The 23163-nt window shown below is 47.4% G+C and overlaps 1 protein-coding gene across 2 annotated transcripts in view; it reads right to left on the bottom strand.

The window, feature by feature from the left end:
• Positions 1–23163, bottom strand: part of NFASC (neurofascin) — a 1241670-nt gene that overhangs the window by 254699 nt on the left and 963808 nt on the right. For both annotated transcript variants that reach the window (XM_085627649.1, XM_085627634.1), the window contains exons 21-22: positions 16041–16111; positions 2106–2328 (exon numbers count right to left, since the gene is read on the bottom strand). In XM_085627649.1, the coding sequence (XP_085483775.1) occupies positions 2106–2328; positions 16041–16111 (294 nt within the window). The remainder of the gene's footprint in view (positions 1–2105; positions 2329–16040; positions 16112–23163) is intronic.

Consider the following 23163-nt stretch of genomic DNA (forward strand, 5'->3'; position numbering starts at 1 on the left):
AAGGCCACTATCCACAAAACTGATCTGCCGAGTGAGTCAGTGGTGTCTAGTCCACAGCGAATGGTGAACTTAGCTGCATCTCTCCCATTGGCAACAGCCTGAAAGACCGTTGGCAGCACCTGCAAAACTGTATCTCACAGGGCGTGGAAATAGCGGCCCAAAAGGCATGCTGTGTTCACCGACTGCAATATGCGGTCGGTGGAAGAAAACATTTTCTTGCGAAAATTGTCCAGCCTCTTGGAATACTGATCCGTAGGGGCAGTTGGGAATGAATCAGGATTTACATGAGAAGTGGAAGTTTGGACAACCAAGCTTTCCGGGGTAATGTGTTTTGCAAGGAATTTGGGGTCCCTAGGAGCGGGGTAGTGGGGGCATGCACTAGTCCTGCTCACAGGAGCCCCTGTACTGGCGTGGACCAGGTCCCAAACAGCACATCAGTAAATGGTTCATTAAATGGGAGAAGCGGTTCGGAAGGGGACACTCCAGGTGAAGCACTTCCATCACAACATTAGTCTTGATTGTTCCTGAGGGCAAGCTAAGATCCAGGGACTCAGCCCCCCTTCGCACAACCATTGCACATGATGCTCCCTCCATCATAGCCAGGGTAGGGGGGAGAACACATGCCAGTATCTGGATAAGTGTCCAGTACACTGGCATCACCCGGATCCTCACACAGGTCTACGGATTTATATGGCTGGTATTTCTCAGGGTCCAGTGTCCCCTCCAATTCTTCTGCGAGTTGTAGCCCATAGGAATAGGGCTCGGGCTACAGCCTGGAAGGTATGGCTCCAGTCGGCGGCAGAACTGGCATTAGACGACGTGTCTTTGGCTCTGGGTCAGGGAAGAGAATGGGGATGGCTCCAGCGGTGCCAGGAGCGTCGGCCTCGGTACTGGCACCGGGGAAAGTCGACATATCTCAACCATAGCCGATTCGGATCCATCTCTGGATTCTTGGCGCCCGACTGGCACTGAAGCCGCCGGAGATGATACAGTAGGGGCCCCTCCTGAACCCATGGGGCCCAAAGAAGCACCAGTGGGATTGGGCAGTTCAAATATGAGGCGCATGGTCTCGTAACATTCCTGTATTTGAGTGGGGGTTGCTCGCGGCTCCCAGAAATGCGGGAAGTCGCGGAGTCGGCCCAGGTGGTAGTTCAAACACGACGACAGGCCTCGAGGGACGCTCCCTTGTCTTGTCAGCCGACGGATAAGTTGAAGTCGAAGAGCGTTTCAACTTCCTTTACTTCTTGTAGCTCCGAAACTTACCAGGATGACTCGATGACTTGGACTGGGACAACAACTCCTGGGACCTTCTTCTTGCCTGGGACCTCGACTGTCACACGCCGAGCCACCAGGAGCTTGAGGGATCGCTCTCTCAAGGCCTCTGGATGCATGGCACAGCAGTTGGGATAGGCCTTCTGGTCATGGTCCCGCTTGAGACACCACAGGCAAACACGATGCGGGTCTGTCCCCAACATCTGTCGGAGACAGGCCTCACAGCGCTTAAAGCTGGCCTTCTTGGAGGATATCCCTGCTATACTAGGAGGTATGACCTCAAAAAAGACTGACAAAATGTCAAAAAAGCTTTGTCAAAAAGAGACTAAGAGGTAGCTCTTCCCAGATCTGCGCTGGGTGGAGTGGAAAGAAAACAACTAACGTCAGCGCACCTAGGTGGTGCCTATATAGGCATCGTGGATGTCACTTCCAGTGGAGATGATGCCACCTACTGGTCTGGATCCAATCCGATGCCTGGGGATAATTCTAAGGTAAGGAATCTGTGGCTAGAAGTCTCTATCAGATAGCAGCTTGCTGACAACATCTCACTTACCTTTAATTTACTGCACAAATTTTCCATTCACATTTGAATCTCATTCAAAGCTCTTTATTTGAAGGAGATTCAACAGAAAGGGACAACTGAACCTCGGTGAAAAGATACAAAAGTAAACCGCTGGATACTTCCTGCACTCATCCAAAATAAATCTGTTATAGGTCTGTGGAACACTTTTAGCACAAAAGGATTAAAAAGTTTTGCAGTTCTGGAAGAGGCAAAGATATTCAACATGCTACCTTTGAAGCCTTGCCCTACACCATGATCCATAGATACTCACAGTCTTCACCAGAATACCCGATCACCAGCTGCGGTTCAGGACCAGCCCCAAAGTCATTCTTCGCCTGCACCTTGATATCATATGGCACATATACAGGTGTCTGCCAGACCACATGCTTTGGGCTCTTCACAGTGACGTTACTCCAGCTCTCCCCAGTGTTTCGCTGCCGCCAATATACAATGTACTGCAGGTTTGGCCCGTAGGCCTGGGTAGCATTCAAGGGCTGCATGAATAAAAAGAAAGCAAAACACAGACATATTACGGAGAGGATAGACTGAAATGCAAGGCACAGGACAGAGATGAAGTTGATGGGAAGGATAAATGCAGAAAATGGAGGGAAATATGCTGCATTGTAGGAGGAAAGGTCATAGAGGACATAGAAAGAAGGGTACACAAAGAGAAAGCCAATAAACAAGAGACCGAAAATGAGGAGCTGAGGAAAGTGAATAATTAACTGGATGCAAGGAGGACAGAGCATAGGAATGAATATGCTTTAACACAAAGGATTCTAGAAATGCGTAGCGAAGAGGGTGGCATATCTGGATAGAGGGAGAAGGAGTGATAAACAATGGGTATTAAAAGGTAACTGAAGAGAGGGAAATGCATAAAGGGGATGAGGATGCAGCAAAGAAAGAAGGAAGAGGACTGAGTGCAGAGTGGGGTGGTAAAGACAAAGGTCAGATGCGAAACGATGGGAGAATTCAAGGCGGAAAAAGAGAAAAATTAGAGAAAAAGATGCACACATTTTTAGTGACAGTGAGAATAAAGTGTAATCAGAAGGAGCTGATGAAAGCAAATTATAGGCAGAACAGAAGAAAAAGACAGATTCCCTGAAGAGAGGAGACAGTAAAAAGGGATAGATTCAGAGAAAGGAAAACATTACAATAATGCGTCTAGAAGAAAGAAAAGGAAACAAGTGTGCAGAAACTGGAGACATGCAGTACAGAACTACAGCCCCTCTGTTAACTATACGGGAAACGTCCTTCACAGCGCCAGCAATAGAACAAACGCATCTTTAGCATGCATTCGTTCAGCATGAAAGTCGCTACATCGACTTGCTTCAGGGGGCAAAATGGTGGAATGGTGTTGGATTTAAAGCCCAACACCTTCCCTACTGTTGCGCAGACAGGAGTTGGAATAGTAAATGAAGATATTACAAAATCCAGTGCCCCCCTAAGGCAAGTCGTTATAACGACTTGCGCGCAGGAAAAAATGCGTGCTAAAGACGCGTTCGTTCTAATGACGGCGTTCAGAAGGCATGCATGCTAAATGCACGCGGAATACCATTATACATTCCACCTACACACCTGTGAATGAGACAAGATGATATGGTGATCCATAATTTTTAACACAACATTTTCTTGCCATCTCTCTGTATTACGAACCGTTATTTTTGACAGAAAAAGATGGTCATGATATTATTATTTTACTTCACTTATTGAATAAAAAGTGGAATACGTTTTATTTACAAAGAAATCTCTTTACAAAAACATTTCATCTTTTTTATACATCACATTTATAAATGTATACACTTTATAATCAAGCACTTGCAAATCCAATATGGCTGGCCTTGGCAAGCTAGTGTAATTTTATTTGAATTTTATTTTTATTGCACACCTATGCCAAAAAAGAAAAATGCCACCCCTAAATATGGCCTCACACTTGCTGATATTGTTGCTTCACTATTTTTTTTTATTTTTTAAATAAACTATTATTTTGTGTTGAGCATTTTATTATTATTGCTGTTTATGAAGGAGACAAGATTAAATTGTGGCTGAACCAAGCACTCATAATGCAGTAAGCTGCAATGTTGCAATGACCTTAAACACTTTGTAACAGTAGTATAAAACGAAAATGCAAAAATCACCATTTAACTGGGCATTCACAGTGCAGGCAAAAGGTTAATACATAAAAAAGAGAAAATAATATAAAAAACATACTTTGAACCAGCTTTGTCTGAAGAGAAATTAACAATTTTTAGGGGGATGAAAACAATGAGCACAGGCTTTGTGCAGTCTCTCAAAGTGAAGGGAGCCAATGGATAAAAGTGGGCTGACCCATTGCCCCATGCTCTATGCCATGGTAGGTGGGAGCAAAACGTGAATGGCAATTTAAAAGACCCATGGATGAAGCCCGTTGACTGAAGGTCCCACTATATATGTGTGCTCTGCATTAATTTTTGTTTCAAAGACCAGCTCTAAAAAAAAAAAAAAAAATCAGAATACTATGTAGTGTAATACAGTTCTTCTAAATACATCCTCGCATAACGATCTCGATTGAAACACTTAAGTTTGAAAAGAAATCACAAATACAATTGTAACTATACTTATGCATGTCCACTCACACGAAGAACCACGTGTATTTCAAAACTGGTAAGGTACTGGTACAGGTACGTTGTGCCTCTGGAAAAATACCAATTGTGCAGTTTTCATAAAAAGATCCATGCTTCTTAGAGTTGGTTCAAAGTTGGGAGAGTTAGCTGCTTCTAAGTAAGGCAGGAACAGTTGCGAAGGGTATGCTCTTTGGCTAGCCTTTCGTAAAAGATCTAAGGCAGTTCTCATCTGCTTTAAGCAGAAGTACAAGAATTTGTAGATCATAAGATCAAAGACTTACTTGACAAAAAGCCATTCAAAAAAAGACCTCTTCATCTAGAAGTTATTAAAGGACATCTTCTTGAATAAGAAAAAAGACAAGGGTTAAATTCTGTGATGAATCAATAAGAATGTGCCCTAGTTAGGCCCATTTAGCAACACGGTCCGTTTTCTTACATGGTCCTCTTTTCTGTACAATAACATTATTTGCTGTGACCTTTTGCACATATTTTTGTGCGTGACAGTGTTGAATTAGTTTCTCTGAAACAACTTTTGTTTACACATCTGGCTTTGCAAAACACTATCATAATGCCTCGAACACTAAGTACAAGGCAATTTATGCATAATGTACAAATGTCATTCTATCTTTATCCACGGGGCAACAGGGCTATCTACATACCCACAACAATGCTAATCTGTGTGTACATCACAAGGATGCGTTTTATTATAAATAAAGCAGCATTTCTGGGGGTACGAAAGAAGGCACTTCAGCTGACACCGAGGGTCCCTGCATGCTGTGGCTTCGCAGAACAGCTGCCTGACATCTCCGTGAGGGGTGTACAATTTGTGACCAAGACTGGGCCTACATTCTCTCCCGGCAGATAATGGGGTTTTATCAGCACATGGGGGGTGGGCGGGGGGGGGGGGGGGGAGGGATTCCTGGCTCTACACATACATACACTTTACACATACACAGCGTAGGGATTGCCTAGTAGGAGTACTACCTTGTTTTATATGCCTGCATAGATACACTGTCTTTGCACCATGGTGGAACTGTATATGCTATTTACTCTTTTGAAGCTCGTAATCACTTTCATCTGCTTCGATCTACTGATTATCACAGCACATGTATTTTACACAAGAATAACGATGGTCCAATAAATCTATTGAAAACTCCCATTGTGTATCCTCTGAATACTTCCCTGAGAACAAAGAGCATGAGTGACTGAGCGGATGGGTTCTGATCTGTTACCACAATCCCTGAGGGGTCAGGGTTGTCATGTTCAGAGGTTGCCAGAAACAATTTGCTCCGTGGTTGGGTTAAGGGGGGAGGGGGCTTATGGTGGCACTGTGAGCTAGCTCGTCTCTAGGCCTGCATATCCTGTGCGGGTGCTTGGAATCAGTCTAGGTACCTCATTCAAAGTTTATGTTGTCCACGAACAAGCAGGTCCTATAGATTAGTGCAAACTAAACTACACAGGCATTTTAAAATATAAGGCGTGCACTTGTTATGGGACCTGCTCAGTGAAGGCAAGTCGATAGCCAGATTAGAAATTTAGGATGCCTATCTTTTGTTACCAGTCTTTGGTCTGTACCAGTGGTTTCTCCAACTTGTCTGGCAGGCTCAGATATAGGAGTTCAAGGTACTCCTTTTTGGCCTATTCTTTACCCTTCGGAGCTTCACAAAACTTAAAACGCCTGAAGAGGCCCGTATTAGGACCCAATGGGTGAGGATGATCATATATCTGGATAATTTTGTTCATGGCCCAGTACTGCGATGTTCGCATTTGGTACTATAGATAGCCATCTAACTCTTACAAGAGCTGGGCTTTCTAATAAACAAAAGAAAATTGCATTTCCAGGATAATGGATTTCCTAGGCTTCTCCATATATTCCATGTAAGGGTCACTGCAGCTTCCAGACTCAAAAGTCACAGCAATCAAAAAAGAGTTGTAACTGGTTTTCAGCAACTAGGTCATACCTTTCAGGCCTTTGGCCTGAATAGTGAGTCTGCTGGCTTCCTCCATATAGGTACTCATTCTTGGTCTTCTCTCCTATCAAGCTTTCAAAATCTCAAGATAATTCACTTGAGAAAGAGTCTGCTGTACTCAAAGGAAATTACATAATCCTAGAGGTCAGGATAAAGATCCAGTTGTAGCTGAAACACATGCATTTATGGAATGCCACCCGAGTATGGTTTCTTGGTATCTGGATGCAAAGTCTTGGCATTTTTTATTATCAGCCACACAGAAAAAGTCTATCTGAGGTTAGCCCTTGTAGTGGTAAGCGAGGTCACAAATGTAATCACAGATGAACAACTGATCATTTTCTATTGTTGTTCAGATAGCACATTTTTGTTCTGTTGATCAAAGGGATCTATATTGAGTGATCCTTCAATTCTGGTCAAAATGATTCTAAACCACTGAAAAATATCCTAATTATGCTTACTCAATTGGTTTTTCATTTCCGTAGTAAAAAACATTGGCAAAATGATTTTCTACAGAGAGCACATATTTTCTCAAAATAACATCCTAAATAACTTTCCATAACATACCCTTCAGAAAACATAACATTATTCGAAACCCAGATAACATAACAGAAAATCAAAAAGCTTTCACAATGTACTTGTTATGTAATGCATACATTTCTCACATTTTGGATAATACACTTAAAAGAAATATCACAGAAATCACTCTTCTGGCCTTTCCATTAAAATATGGTTTTAGAAAGCACAGTCATTCAAACTGAAAGGATTTAAGGCAAGATGAACGCCCTCCCAGGTCCAGCATGTTATTGCCAGTGACCATCAATTTATCATACCAGTTTGCTGAACTATAATTTCACTGGTCCTCTTGGCACTCATGCAGAGGACTCTTACGAATTCGTGCACTGAGTAATATTAATATGCAGGAGGCTACTCAGCAGGAAAGGAATGTAGCTCAGGGCCAGCTGATTGAGGCTTTTGGCCAGAAAATGTATTATTTCTGAATGGCAAATCATTTCTCTTGAGAGGACACATTTGCTTCATTTGTTTCTAGCAATGCTACCAACTAGTGGTTCTGTATTCTCTCTTCTAGCCCTTCTGTACCTTGCTAAGTCCATTGGCTGCCTTCCTTCTGCTTGAAGATCTTATATGATGGCGATGAGGCCTATCATGTTGCTGCTAACACCTTGAATGGTTTATAGGAGTTGGGATATACCCAATACTGGAAAATGATTGGTTATTGGGCATAGGGGACTACATGTTCCGTGGACACAAACAACCTATTGATTCTGAATTGGATACATATTGGAATCTCAATAAAATTACAAAATTTGGTATGTTTTGAACAAATATATATCTATATTTAAAGGCCCTGGGGACCCCATACCGCAGGTCAGGTTGTTAATTTCAAGGGTAGGGGTGACATGCGTCACCCCACCCCGGGCCAATTGCTGCGCCGGGGACCCCATTCCCCAAGTCTGAAAAGTAATGACGGGAGGAGGGCCGTGAAGCTCCCTTCCTGAGCCTTAAAATGCCTGGGGACCTCATCCCCCAGAGCTGAACTTAAATTTAAAGGAAGGTGGGCAGTGCAGTACCCCCTCTCTAAGCCTTTTGGGGTCCCAGGGACCCTATGCAGCGGGGCCAATTTCATTACTCTGTCCCGGCGAGCCCATCCCCAGGACAGAGTAGTTTCCCTGCCCACAACAATGCAGGGAGCAAAACATATGTTTGCTCCTGCCTTGAGGGAGCATTTTTTAATCTCCTGCCGGGTGGGAGCAATCATGCCTTTCCTGTCTGCAGGAGTGGGGGCAGGGAAGGCGAGTCTACTCTCGCTCTGCAGTAGATTAAAAAATACTTCCGCTGGGTGGGAGCATACTTCGGTTTCTCTGCCTGCACTCCTGTGGGCAGGGAAACAAATATTGCTCTCCAGCCCGGTGGGAATAAGCATAAACAGCTGCTACAACCGGGCGGGAGCAATGCTGGCTCCCGCAGTATGTTGGGGGCCAGTTAGGCCCCGGGGGTCCTGGGGCTCCCCGCGTGATAGCCCCAACTTGCTAATTGTGGGTGTTTTTTGTGGGCACCCACCTATAATTAAGAGAGGTCTCTGAGGGATGGGGAACTCGGTACAACAATAGGGTTGGGAAAGGGGGCCACACCTCCCTCTCCTAATTTAAAAGTTATTGGCCCGGGAGATGTGGCCCCTGGGGCCATTTAAGGCATGGGAGTGGGGCCCTGCCTCTTTAAGTAAAATACTGCCCTGGTGTATAAGGTCCCATGGGCCCATGTGGACTTTTGGAGAAGGGCAATGCGCCCCTCTCCCCAAATAGTACGGTATTAAGCCCGGGGATGGGATCTCCGGGGACTCTTGAGGCTCAGGGAGGGTGCCAAGCACCCTTCTCTCCTATAATTAAAATATGGCCCCAGGGATGGAATCCATGGGGCCTCTTGTGGCTCGTGGAAGGGCTTAAATTAAAATATGGCCCTGGGGGATGGGGTCTTTGGGACACATATTTGTTGGGACGGGCCCATGTTAATGTTAAAGTATTTGGCCTGGGATTTGGGTCCCTTGGGGCCAATAGTGTCTTGGGGAGGAAGGCTGCATAACCCCCTCCCCTCTCCCAACAGGGAGCAGGCTCTGTGCTAGGGGTTGGATGCAGGGCCAGACCGCACAGCGGGGGAGTGGTTGGATTTATGTATGGTGATAAAATATTACTTTACACGAAAAAAAAACTAGAAATGTACTGAAAAGAAACAAAGGTTAATGCAAATTATAGTTAGGTGAAAATTCCTGTGACAACAACGTTTTAACTAAAAAGAAATCACTGAAATTCACCAGTTATACTTATCTCGAGCAACTATAACCCATGCCCTAGGGTAACTATTACTCTTGCCTTCATCAGGCACTGCTAATTACCCCACATATTACATCACTCAAGACATCTATTATGTTATTGATAATACCACTGTAACATGTGCAATGAAATTAATGATGAGAAAAATGTGCATGGCGGAGGTGTGAGTTATAACTACCTTACAGCATAAGTTACAGTTACTTGAGATAACTATAACTAGTGTGTGTGTGCGCGCGAGTGTGTGTATATATAAATAGTGTTCTTGGTCCCCACATGCAGCATGGACATTTTTCTAAAGCTTTTAACTTTAACGAATATTCTATATTGCCATGATGCAAACCACGATACCTGATCAACCCATCGAAATCTGTATCAGATTATAGTCTGCAATGAAATCCTTGAAAAGGAAGGAGTAGTTTCTTTTCTGTAACTCCAGTTCTGTAGTAGGGGTATCTCTGTTATAGTCATAATCTAGTGAATAGTCCCGCCCATGTGCGCGGACCACGGAGCAATAAAAATAATCTCTTAAATTGTCAAGCCATGCAGACCTGCATCTACACTTAAGAGAGAATTTCAAAGACAGATAATGCAGCCTATATCCACAGGCTACACTGTCCAGTACTTCAACTAGAAAGAATTCCACCAGCAACCACCAACAGCACTGCCTGTCCAGCTTTTTCCATAGAGAAAAACCTGCCTCTTCCAGCAAAAGCCTCTGGAATGATAGAGAGGAAGGAATGGACAGACAAGCCCCATAGGCTGCCATTATGTGGCTCAGAACAGGATACTGTGCCTTTAAGAAAACTTTCCAGAACTTTTCCAGTATCCCAGAATGCACAGCAGGTCCCTTTTACTTTCAGTTCTTTTTGAAGGCGTAGCACGCCAGACCTGTAGCATTCCTTACATGAATATTCATCTCTCCACCCGGGAGGAGGGCGGGCGCTTATGACTATAACAGAGATACCCCTACTACAGAACTGGAGTTACAGAAAATAAACTACTCCTTCTGTAGTAGGGGATCTCTGTGTATAGTCATAATCTAGTGAATAGAATGGCAAGCCCATCCCCACAAAAAACGGCGGTGGAGAAGATTACAAAATAATACCACTACTGTGCGACAAAATTTCGCAGCGAAGCCTGCCCAACCTGAGCATCTGCCCTGGCATCCACGTCCAGACAGTAATACGCAGCAAAGGTATGGACCGACTTCCAAGTGGCCGCCTTGCAGATTTCTGCAATCGGAACATTACGCAGCAAAGCAGTCGTGGCAGCTTTGCCCCTGGTGGAATGAGCCTTAGGTTTACCCCCTAAGGTCTTATTAGCCTTTTGGTAACACAACTGTATACAGGACACAATCCACCGAGAGATGGACTGTTTGGAGGTAGCAAGACCGGTCCTGACTGATCCATAATTGATAAACAATTGGTCTGACCTACGAATATCTTTGGTCTTATCAAGATAAAACTTCAACACCCTCCTAACGTCCAGGGAATGAAGAGACCGTTCCGCTGGAGAAGAAGGACTCTGAAAAAACATAGGTAAAGTTATGGTCTGGTTGACATGAAAATCAGATATAACCTTAGGAAGAAATTTAGGGTGAGTACGCATAACAACCTTAGCAGCATGAAATACAGTATAAGGTTCTCGGCAACACAACGCCTGAAGTTCACTCACCCTGCGGGCCGATGTAATGGCCACTAGGAACGCCGCCTTCCAGGACAGGTGCTGCAACGAAGCCTTGTGAATAGGTTCAAAAGGCTCCTTCATCAATCTGGACAGCACCACATTCAATTCCCAGGAAGGCGAGGGAAGTCTGACCGGAGGGAACACCTTCTTCAAGCCTTCCATAAAATCCTTGACCACAGGGATCTGAAAGAAGGAAGTCTGTGAAGGGCATTTCCTGTAAGCAGTCAAAGCAGCGAGATGAACTTTAATGGAGTGGAAATTAAGGCCAGACTGTGCCAAATGTAAAAGATATGGAAGGATGACATCTTCCTTACAGGTTGTCGGGTCAAAGTTCTTGGATTTGCACCAGATGCAGAATCTCTTCCACTTGTAAGCATAGGAAGTCCTAGTGGAAGGACGGTTAGCCTCCTTCAGTATGCCCATACAATCTTCTGGTAGATTCAAATGGCCATATTGCACTATCTCAGGAGCATAACGCCAAACTCAAAGACCAGAGGTTGGGATGCACCATCCGCCCCCCGAACTTCGTGAGAAGGTCCGGCCTGCACGGCAGCCGCATGTGAGGAAGGAGAGACCGGTGAAGCAGGTCCGTGAACCACCACTGCCTGGGCCATTCCGGGGCAATCAGGATCATCCGCGCCCCGGACCTGGACAGCTTGATGAGCACTGCCGGAATCAGGGGAATGGGTGGAAAAGCGTACAGAAAGCTGTTCGATCAGTCGATCCATAGCGCATTCCCCAGCGTCCCCTTTTGGTAGTACCTGGATGCGAAGTCTCGCCATTTGCTGTTTTCGGCGGTGGCGAACAGATCTACGTCTGGAGTCCCCCACCTTGCGAAGACTTCTCCTAGTACCTCGTTGTTTATGACCCATTTGTGGTTCTCCTGAAGCAGCCTGCTCAGCGTGTCCGCCTGAATATTCTGCACCCCCGGCAGATGTGTGGCCGTGATCATCAGTCCGCGGGCCAGAAGCCAGCGCCAGATGGCCTGCGCCTCCTGCGACAGAGTGCGCGATCTCGACCCCCCTTGCTTGTTGAGGTAATACATCGTGGTTGTATTGTCCGTCTGTATCAGCAACGAGTTGGTCTGGAAGGACGGATGGAAGGCCTTCAATGCCAGGTACACGGCTCTGAGTGCCAGGAAATTGATGTGGTACGTCGACTCCAACGGAGACCACTTTCCTTGTATCTGTAAGTCTCCGGAGTGCGCTCCCCAACCTTGGAGAGACGCAACCGTCACGATAGTCGTCTCAGGAATGTCCTTGTGGAAGGGAACCCCCTTGAGGAGATTCTCCGCCGAACACCACCATTTCAGAGACTGAAGAGCATGTAGAGACAGCCGGATCTTGTCGTCCCAAGAACCTGTTCTCCGATCCCATTGATCCTCCAAGCACTCCTGCAGTGGTCTCATGTGCAGCCGTGCGTGCGGCGTGAGGAAGATACAGGAGGCCATCGACCCTAGCAGCGAAGACACCTTCCTCACTGTCGCCGATGGAGCGGCCATGAGGTCCTGAGCCTTCCGAAGGAGCGATAACCGCCTCTCCTCCGAAGGAGACACGCTTGCTGACCGTGTATCGATGGAGGCCCCCAAGTACTGTATGCACTGGACCGGAGTCGGGACAGATTTGGACATGTTGACGTGTAACCCCAGCTTGTTCAAGAGGACGCACGTCCTCCGGAAATGCGCCTGCGCTTCCGAAAAAGATGAGGCCTTGATCAACCAGTCGTCCAGGTAAGGGTAGACAAACACCTTGTTCCTTTGCAGGTGCGCCGCTACCACTGCCATGCACTTCGAGAAGGTCCTTGGAGCAGACTTTAGCCCGAATGGCAGTACTGTGTATTGATAATGATTGGCGCCGACTTGGAATCGCAGGAACTTCCTGTGTTTCCGTGCAATGGGCACATGGAAGTACGCATCTTGTAGGTCTATGGCACAGAGCCAGCCTTCCTGTTGCAGCTGAGGGTAAATCTGATGCAATAACAGCATGCGAAACTTCTCTCTGCGAATCCATTTGTTTGCTTGCCGCAATTCCAGAATGGGCCTGAACTCGTTCTTGTCCTTCTTGCGAACCAGGAAGAAACGAGAGTAAAGACCTCTTCCCCTTTGAGACAGAGGTACGTCTTCCACCGCCTTTTTCCGTAACAGGATGTCTGCCTCCGCCTGGAGCTTTCGCAGTTGATACCGCGAGCTTACCGGCGGAATCGCTGGAGGAGGCCTGATGAATCGAAGACTGTATCCATTGCAAATAATATTCAGCACCCACTTGTCCTGAGTAATTTTTCTCCACTCTGCCGGAAAAAATGGAATGCTTCCCCCCACTGGAGTGGGTAACGGTTGCAGGGGAAGTAAATGCTCAGGGCCGCGACCCGGCCGGGCCCTTGGTAGCAGTAGCGGACTGCTGGCCCCCTCTACCCTTCTGGCGTTTCTGGAAGGGTTTACGGAACTGCTGCTGCTGGTTTTGCTGCTGTCCCGAGGCCTGCCCACGCCCTCTGCCCGCAGACCCGAACCGTCTCTGGAAGGGGCGTTTCTTCTTTTCTGGCTTCTCCAACCCGACAGCGGTCAGGGTCTCTGCCTCCGTCTTCATGCGGGCCATCTCGTCGTCCACATGCTGGCCGTACAGGGTTTCCCCCGAGAAAGGCAGATTGGCCACTCTATGCTGAGCCTACGGCTTGAGCGAGGTAAGGCGAAGCCACGCGTGCCGTCGTTGGTGGACGCCATGACAGTACCCATGCGCCGCCAGCAGGGACACATCCGCTGCCGCACTGATCACCTGGTTTGAGACCAGCATCCCCTCGCGCAAAGTCTCCAAGAAGTCTTCCCTCTTGTCGCGAGGCAGCAGCTCCGCATACTGCTAGAGAGACTACCACAGGGCACGGTCGTAACGCCCTAACAGAGCCCCGGCACTTGCCGCCTTCATGGTGGTGGCAGGCGTCCCACAGACCTTCCTGCCCGCCGAATCCAGCCAGCGGCTCTCCTTGTCGGGCGGAACTGTCGATGAAGGGGTGATAGCATGCTGCTTCCTCGCCGCCGTCACAATGACTGAATCCGGCTTAGGGTCCGTCCTCAAAAAGGTTGGGTCCGGGGCCCGATACTTCTTCATAAGCCGGGAGGGGGCGGATTTCGTCACTGCCGGAGTGAGGAACAACTCCATAGTGGGCTCCACCAGTCCCGGCACGAGAGGCAGCAGGGGGCGAGACAGGTGCTTCTTGGGCAGCGTCTCGAATATCACGGACGTCGTAGGTGTCGGTACCGTCACCGTGATTCCCAACTTGGCTGCACCTCTCAGCAGTACCTCCTGAAAGGAGACCAGATCGTCAACCGGCGACACCCTCGTCCCAGGCGAGTCCGACAGCGTCGGTGAGAAGTCCCTGGCAGATGACCGAGTGCGCGATCTAGATCTGCGCCTCCTGTGGCGCCGTCTCGATGTTGACGACGAACGCCCATGGCTCCGCGATCTCCCTCTCCGTCCGGAGCGGGAGCGCGATCTTCTTGGCTTCGGTCTGTCCGCCGGCCTCACCGGGCCCGGCGACGGTGGCTTACCCTGGCACCGCGGCCTAGGCGTTCCCTGCGGCGGCGGCGGATACCTGGGCAACGAAACCGATCGTGTCGGAACCGGTGGTGGACCCGAAGGACTGCGAGGCGGAATAGCAGGAGGAGGCGGAGGAGGAGGAGGAGTTGGTGGTGGTGGTGGTGGCGTTAGTGGCGGTGGCGGAGGCGGCGTATATACCACTGAGTACCCCGAGCCCGGGGACTCCCTGCGCCTCCTCGACGTCGATCGCCTCCTTGACGTCGATCACCTCCTTGACGTCGATCGCCTCCTCGACGTCGATGGCGAGTGCTGCCTCGATGGCGACGGCGAGTGCCGCCTCGACGGCGAACGCCTCCTCTTCGCCGACGGCGAACGCCGGCCTCCCCTCGACGGCGAGCGCCGACGCCGGGCCTGATCTCGACGTCAATGCCTCGACGGCGTCGACGCAGATGATGCCAAAGTCGTCGACGACGGATCCCTCGACGTCGAAGTCGCTTCTCCCCAGAGCCCTGGGGGGACGGTGAACACACCGTGGTCATCCCTCTCGACGCCTTAGTCGACGTCATCGACGCCGGTGGAGAGTGGGGGCGTTTGCCGGTCTTCCTGCCCCTGGGGAGCCCCCCAGAGGCCTCAGCATGGGCAGAATCAGCCCCTCCTGACCCACCTTTTGCCTTCAGCCTTCTGTCCTCCAGGACTTGGAGCCTGATCTTCATTCTTTCCCTCAGGGTCCTGGCTGAGAACGAGTGGCAGATATCACACTCTTCAGGCACATGGGACTGGGGAAGGCAGCCTATACACACCTTGTGTGGGTCTGACTTAGCCTTCTTCCTGTCGCACTCTGGGCACTTGTCGAACAAGCCAGGCATGTTGACAGCACCAGAAGGAAGTCCCAACACTAAAACACTTGAAAAATTGACAAAAATCACCAATAAACCCTTGAAAAGGGAGAGCTCAATGCTCCAGGGTCCTGCTAGCAGGAGCCGGAAAAAAGAACTGAAAGTAAAAGGGACCTGCTGTGCATTCTGGGATACTGGAAAAGTTCTGGAAAGTTTTCTTAAAGGCACAGTATCCTGTTCTGAGCCACATAATGGCAGCCTATGGGGCTTGTCTGTCCATTCCTTCCTCTCTATCATTCCAGAGGCTTTTGCTGGAAGAGGCAGGTTTTTCTCTATGGAAAAAGCTGGACAGGCAGTGCTGTTGGTGGTTGCTGGTGGAATTCTTTCTAGTTGAAGTACTGGACAGTGTATCCTGTGGATATAGGCTGCACTATCTGTCTTTGAAATTCTCTGTTAAGTGTAGATGCAGGTCTGCATGGCTTGACAACTTAAGAGATTATTGTTATTGCTCCGGGGTCCGCGCACATGGGCGGGACTATTCACTAGATTATGACTATACACAGAGATCCCCTACTACAGAATTGAAGGATACAGCTGGACCTCTGAAAACAGAGGTCACAGTGATGGGAGACACTCCCTATCCAAATGCCAAAAACATACCACGATGCCCCCTCCCCACCTGGAACCTTTGTATGATCCAAAGGAGCACTGTTCTCCCAAGTCTCTAATTTTTCTTACCGTCCAGGCGATTTCCATATTATTCTTCTTGCTGCCCTTTCCCTGTACACCTGTGGGATTTCTTTCTGGAGCTGAAATGTAGAAAATATTTGAAATGAAGAATGTCTTTCGGCTGCTCCGACACCTAGGCTATGTTATGTCCCTGCACTGAGATTTTTAAAAAGCATACATTAGTTGAATCCTGGAATTGTAAAACGTTCATGCAGCCTCCACCTTTACCCAGGTGTAGCACCTCCAGGGAGTGGTCACAAGAAGGGCAAATAGCATTGCGGTATGACCCACTTTACTCCTGCAATCCCATCTCTTAATAACAGAGGGATGTACTTAAAACACAATTAAAAGGGACTTAAAGCTCCAAATGCATCTGCTTGGTGCACCATACTCTGAGGATGTACTACATCCATTTACGATAGCATAGATGTCACCAAAATGAAATTAGCACTACTTTCAAAACCATTACATCGAATGAGGAACACATCAGGGTTATTAAGTTAATGATTACTTTAGGAGAGGTGTTATATTTGAGTTTAGGGTATAGCACATTATTTGCTCTTGGTTTAGGCAGAAGGCAAGGGATAGTGTTAAGCCTAGCGGTAGTGGTGGAGTTAGTGTTGGGTTTATGAATGGCTTAGCCAGAGGTTTAGGCTTATTGTTAGGGTGATGGTTTGTATAAGGTTTGGGCTCAAGTTTGGATTTCGGGTTAGCATAAGGTTAACGGTTATGTTTAATGACAGTACACTTACTTACCCTTGTACTTAAGCCTATTCACTGTAGTGGCTGTATCAGTAGTAGTATTCTCAATATTGATTATATCGAGGTAGTGGATTCTTTATATTGATATCTCCATGTAACTGCATTTAATGTAGTGACACTAAACCATCTGCTAATACATTAAAGTTTCTAAATATTGAATATCAATGTTTTTCAATTAACATAATTTTCATATTATTCCCTACACCGAGTAGCACAAGTTGTGTTGTAAAACTGTAAAATATTCACTCATTTTAAACAGCTGTCATTTGGGATTGAGTTTAGACTACTGTATGCCTTGCTGTGGTATGTATCCTCTCTTAGGTGCTCACATTTTCATTTAGAGATTGCAATAATCCCTCAGCTGCTCTCTTTAGGGTCTAAAGCCCCAGTTCAAACAATGTTTGTCATTTTAGGACGGATGTAATGCTGAACAAGACAACACCCAGGATTGAGGTACAACATGTTCCAAAACATGTGGGGAGAACTGCTTTTTGTGTGGAATTATTTTGCTTAAGCAGCAAAAGACCCTTGATACATTTTGCCTGTAGATGGCTTCTCAGTGGCATTTATAAAACACATGTTTGTTTCAATGGGATTACCGATGGCATTGTGTAGAGAAGCGAAACTTTAACCATTGCTGGACAGAGCAGCCTAAAGACATGACTGCTGTGGGATGAATATGGGAAAGGAGCTCAAAGGGTAAAGTTTTCACTCATCATTATTGTAGGAAGGTGGAATCTGACTATATGGTTGCCCCCAACTTTTTGCCTGGTATTTGAATGGTTTTTGACTAGTCTGGCTGGGATCCTGCTATCCAGGACCCCAGCCTATCTGCTTCCTCTCTAAACTGATGTGAGTACCCTAGGTACCTACCAATTGGATACTGAGGACACCCTGTCAGCCCCTTGTAGATGGTACCCTAGGTACCCAGGGCATGGGTCCCTCAGAGGCCTACCAGGGGCTGCAGCACTTATTGTGCCACCCCTGGGACAGCCATACAAACTGACACCACTAGACCACTACTGTAGTCTGGGTAAGGTGGTGCTTGCACCCCTTACAGGGATATAGGTATCCTGTATCCCACTTAATACAACACATATATCCTCATAGGTCACCCCTAAGGCAGGCCTTGCTAATCCTACAAGGCAGGGTGCTGAGATATGTGTGAGGGGGAACCCCTACCTGAGTAGGGCCCCTCTGCAACCTTCGTAAAACTATTGCTGGGTTGTTTGTTGTGCAGCCATACCATATACTCTTAACCGCATTATAAGTAATCGCGATAGTGTGATAACTTGAGTGGCTGCACAGAACCATGTCGTGTTTGGTGTCAAACATGTAGGAATCATACCCCCAATCCAACCATGGGAGTGAGGGCATGATTCCCCCCTGCTAGAGGGGCGATATGGTAAAAGCGGCAGATTTTAGACACCAATTTAAAAGTGCACACGTAGTACAAAATGGATGCTACCCGCCACCCACACGACTCTGGATGCCTGTTGCTGGGCAGAACACCAGCCACGGCAGCTGGACAATAGGGATCTTGTTGCAGGGAGGTGCTCCCACCTCCCCAGACAGACTGTGTATTGGAACTGGGTGGGTGCACCATAGGATGTCTTTCAGACTTGCACGTAGGCTTCTCCAGTGCCTACTTCTGCATACACCGCCTCAAACCGGTTCAGGGGCATCCTGTCCCCTGCCCAGATGGGAAACCACACAAAGGGGAGAGGGTGTAGCCACCCTTTCCCGCCTGAACTCTCATTGGTGGGCTCTGATCTGGACACTCATCTAATCTTTGGATAAAGGTGAATACAGGGTCCCCAGAGCCTCAGATTATTCTTGGACTGTACAGACTTGAACTTCGACTTGCTGCAGCACAGCTGAATGAAGAAATCTCCCTTGGGGTAAAGGAGTTACCCCCCTGCTTGGCAGGCACCTGAAACACTGCAAGTGACCCGGTTGGAACTTCGCTGCTCCTACGGACATCGACGGCTCTTTCCTACCTTGAGGTGGATTTCCAAGCATCCCAGAGGCCAGTGAGTGTGCACAGCAAAGCTCAGCACCGTGGACCCCGTGGGTTCTGAGATCCCCAATACCCCAGGACACCGGCCACCTCTTGCACAGCACCCGACCCCGACGAGTGGGGAAGTTGTGCTTTGGCCAATTAGTGAGCCAACCTCTCAGCATCATCTGTGCCAAAGATAGACGCCCTAGCCCGCTCCGGCGCAAAATTGCTGTCTCCCGCGGTCCCTTGTCTCTTGACTGGTGGGACCTGGCGGAGGTCAATCTTCACTTCTAAGAGTTCCCCTGGTTGCTCCAGGCCTGCTCTTCAGTCTCCTCGCTCAGATCTTGTGGGTCTGCACCAGTAGCTGTTTTGTGATTCTTGCGTGGGTTGCGGTTGCCGAGGCTTAGTGGATCCAATCCGGACACTAACACCGCAGCAACCCTCATCCTTCGTGGGACAGTCGCTCTCCAGAAGCTGGCCTTCCTTGACGCCTCCTGGACCCCGTGGCTGACGATCCAAGCTACATCTCTTCCACCTGGAAGCACAAGACATTGAAGGGCTCTTTCTCCTGAGCCCCCTGGTCACTGTGCCGTGACCCAGACTCTGTCCCCTCTGCTTTCAGGTCCTTCTCTTCAAGATCTACATCTTCAATCTTCACGACATCGACGACGCTTCTTGCTAGCAGCAGTTCTTCACGTTTTGCCATTGAAAATCAGCCCGCGACCCGACATCGAAAACTACCTATGCCCCCGGCTTCCCTGGGGCAGGTAACAGTGGTACCTCGGTACTCTTGTGGGTGTGGGCCCTTCAAAAGCTTAATTCTAAAGTCTTGAACTTGAACTCCTGCTAGAAGTGTTTTTAATCTTGTAAAATTCAACCGCGACATTTTCCATAGGCTTTAATAGAGATCCCGACAGTAGCTTCTGCCACTGCACGCGTCTCCCGTGGGTCTCCTTCCTCACTACCTTGGGTGGCTTCACAAGGGGCCAGCGACCCTAGATGCCCTAGGCATTGTCTGTAGAATTGTTGTGGTTCTTATACCACTTTTTTGATATATGGTTTGGTCCCCCCCGGGGCCCTATGATTCCAGTGCTATTTATTGTAACTATCAATGCTTGTTTGAATTGTATCTTTACCTCCAGCCTCATAAAGAGACTAGTGGGAATATACTTAGAATAAATACATATATTTTATATATATACCTGTGTGGACTACTCTTTCATTTGGTTATTTAAGAGGTTATCTATGGTAAAACAATAAGCTTAACACTCCTTCAAGACTTAGCCTGAAGGCTGCTCTCCACAGCTACCACTAGGATAGCTTTCTTTAAAGGTTGTCTTTTAACCTATCACCATAAGAGTCGATTTGGACTGGTGCAAGGTGTCCCCTATAACTAGTGGACAGCATATGCCAGGAAAACTTCTCACATTGATGTGCAGCAGTTGGATTCAAGCTTGCCACTGTTTTACCAGATAACAAATTAAACTTCTAAAGTGAAAGCCACTTGGTACTAAAAGTACATATAAATTTAAGCTTAGAATACAATAAGTTCTACTGAACTTAGGAGTTGTGTGTAGAGGGCTTAGCACACCTTGACTACAACTCAAGAAAGGGTTCAGTAGGCCACACCTAGTGTAGGTAGATACACCAGTACCACTACACTAGAAATGTCTTTAGGTTCAGGAGCCCATAAGGCCCTGGAAGGACCACAGAGGGTCCCAGTCAACAAGTATGACAACCTCTATTTTGCTGAGCTTAGGGAGATGTGCACTACTAGACAACTGAAGACAAACAAAGGTGCCAACACTCAACGTCTCAGGGAAATCCTGCTCATTGCAGACTTCAAGCAGACTCTAGTGTCTGAGGGGTAGACAGGTTGGGTGGGCATCCCACAGAAGAGGACACCCAGGTGGTGGACTCTGATGAGGACCAGGAAGAGGAAGTTGAACTTGACCTGGATGAACCAGACCACTCACAAAATGGAGGTGATGGCCCAAGAGGCACTCCCTCCATCCATAATGGGAGAGTGGTGGATCCAAACAGAAGGAACAGATCCCCCTCAGAGGAGTCTAACCATTCTGGGAGATCCAAAAGGACCTCTGCCTCTTCTCAGAGAAGAGAATCCTCCCAAGAGAGGAAATGTAGATTGATCCAGTTTGAGCAAGCCAAGCTGCAGCTCAGAAGAGAACAGTTAGCATTAGACAGGGAGTCCCTGGAGCTTAAGAAAGCTTCAAGAAAATGGGGTCTAGAGACCCCTGGTGGCAGTAATAATACCCCTAGAGTTAGAGAGAAAGCTCCTGACAATAGGAACCTGCATAAGATTGTGCCCCCCTATCAGACAGGGGATGACATCCATAAGTGGATCACTGCACTTGAGAGGGCCTGTAAAGTTCAGAGGGTCCCAGTAGAGCAGTGGGCAGCAATCTTATGGCTCTCCTTTGCTGACAAAGAAAGAGACAAGCTCCTCTCTGTTAGGGAAGAGGATGCAGATGATTATTATATCTTGAAAAATGCTTTGATAGATGGGTTTGGTCTAACCACTGACCAATACAGGTCAAATTTCAGAGATACCCAGAAAGCACAAAATCAAGATTGCGTAGACTTTGTGGATTGTGCTACCAAGGCTCTGGAAGGTTGGTTAAATGGCAGTAAAGTAAATGATTATCAAGGATTGTACAATCTCATCATGAGGGAGCAGATTCTTAATAACGGTCAGAACCAACTCTTACACCAGTATCTGGTGGACTCTGATCTGACCTCTCCCCAAGAATTGGGTAAGAAGGCAGACAAATGGGTCAGAACCAGGATTAGGCCCAAGAACCAAGGTGGTGACCAGAAGAAAGATTCCACAAAGCCCAAAGAGAAAGGTGGGGATAATAAAACAGAAAAGTCTTCTGAAGCGCCCCAAAAATCCAGTTCTGGGGGTGGGTCCCAAAATCCTTCCTCTTCCAATAAGAAACCATATTGCCATGTGTGTAAGCAACCTGGCCACTGGAAAACTGACTCCAGTTGTCCAAAGAATGGCAATAAAGAAAATGTTCCTCCCATTGCAGCTCCAACACCTCCTGTTACTACTAGTAGTAATCCCCCAGGTGGTGGGAGTGCACCCAAAAACTTAGTTGGGCTTTCTTGGGGAACTCAGGAGGACTGTGGCCTAACCAGGTCCCCTACACAAGCAACTCTAGTCTGTGATGGGGGCATGGGGTTTTCCAACTTTACCATGAGTCCCAATATCTTGGGCAGGTACAGACAAGAGCCCATGATCAATGGTCAGAAGGCTGTGGCCTACAGGGACACAGGGGCTAGTGTCACCATGGTGACAAAGAGACTAGTGCCCCTAGAACAGCTTTTACCTGAGTTTAGCTACCAGGTGACCAATATTGATGGAATTAGGACAGACCATCCCATTTATTTATTTATTTATTTATTTATTTATGTATGTATTTGAAAGTTTTATAGAGCGCGGACAAGACCCTTGAGGGTATCAGAGCGCTTAACAGTAAATAAAGTATTATACATAAACCAAAGACGAATTGAAGCATCTATATACAAAACATGTTACAAAAGCAAGGTGATTAGGTACAATAGGACGCTATTCTCATGCGACAAACAACAGGAAGATGGGATGTCCAGATTGCTTAGTAGGTCCCTTGTCCTAGTCAGGGTAATGGCCGCGCTGTATTAGTTCGTCACAAACCAATGGGCCTTAATCAGGTGAATTTGGCCATGAGAATTGATTTTACTTCCTTTTTGAATGAGACAATAGAGGGGTTAAGTCTGGTTTCGGATGGTAAAGCATTCCAGATTCTTGGTGCCATTCCTGAGAAGGTACGGTTATATGTTTTTTTCTTGTTGAATCTCTGTGGTTTTAGTAATAGTTTTTCCACACTTCTGGAAGATCTGAGCCCACCAGAGATAGTCAACTTCTGTGTTAGATATCTAGGTGCGTTGTGGTGCATGGCTTTGTGTGTCATACACGCTATCTTCAAATGAATTCTGGCTTCCAGGGGAAGCCAGTTCAGTGATTTGAGGTCTGGTGAGATGTGTACATTTCTTTTAGAACCGGTGATGAGTCTCGCTGCGGCGTTGATTGAGGCTCTTAATGGTGCCGTAGTTGCTTTGGGTAGGCCGTAGAGGGAGACGCTACCGTAATCCACTCTGGGGATAACTAGTGCTTGTACTGCTTGCTTGAAGTCCTTGCTTGGAAGGAAAGGTTTCAACTTCCTCAGTGTGTTAATCTGGTAGTTAGCTCCCTTTGTAGCGTTGCTGATATGTTTTTGCATATTGAGGCTACTGTCGAGGGTTATTCCCAGTGATTTGGCTGAGTCAACGATGATTGGTTGAACATTGAGTGCCGTCAGGTGTTTT

This window comes from Triturus cristatus, chromosome 1_1 (genome assembly GCF_964204655.1).
Source record: "Triturus cristatus chromosome 1_1, aTriCri1.1, whole genome shotgun sequence".
In the NCBI taxonomy this organism is placed as follows: domain Eukaryota; kingdom Metazoa; phylum Chordata; class Amphibia; order Caudata; family Salamandridae; genus Triturus; species Triturus cristatus.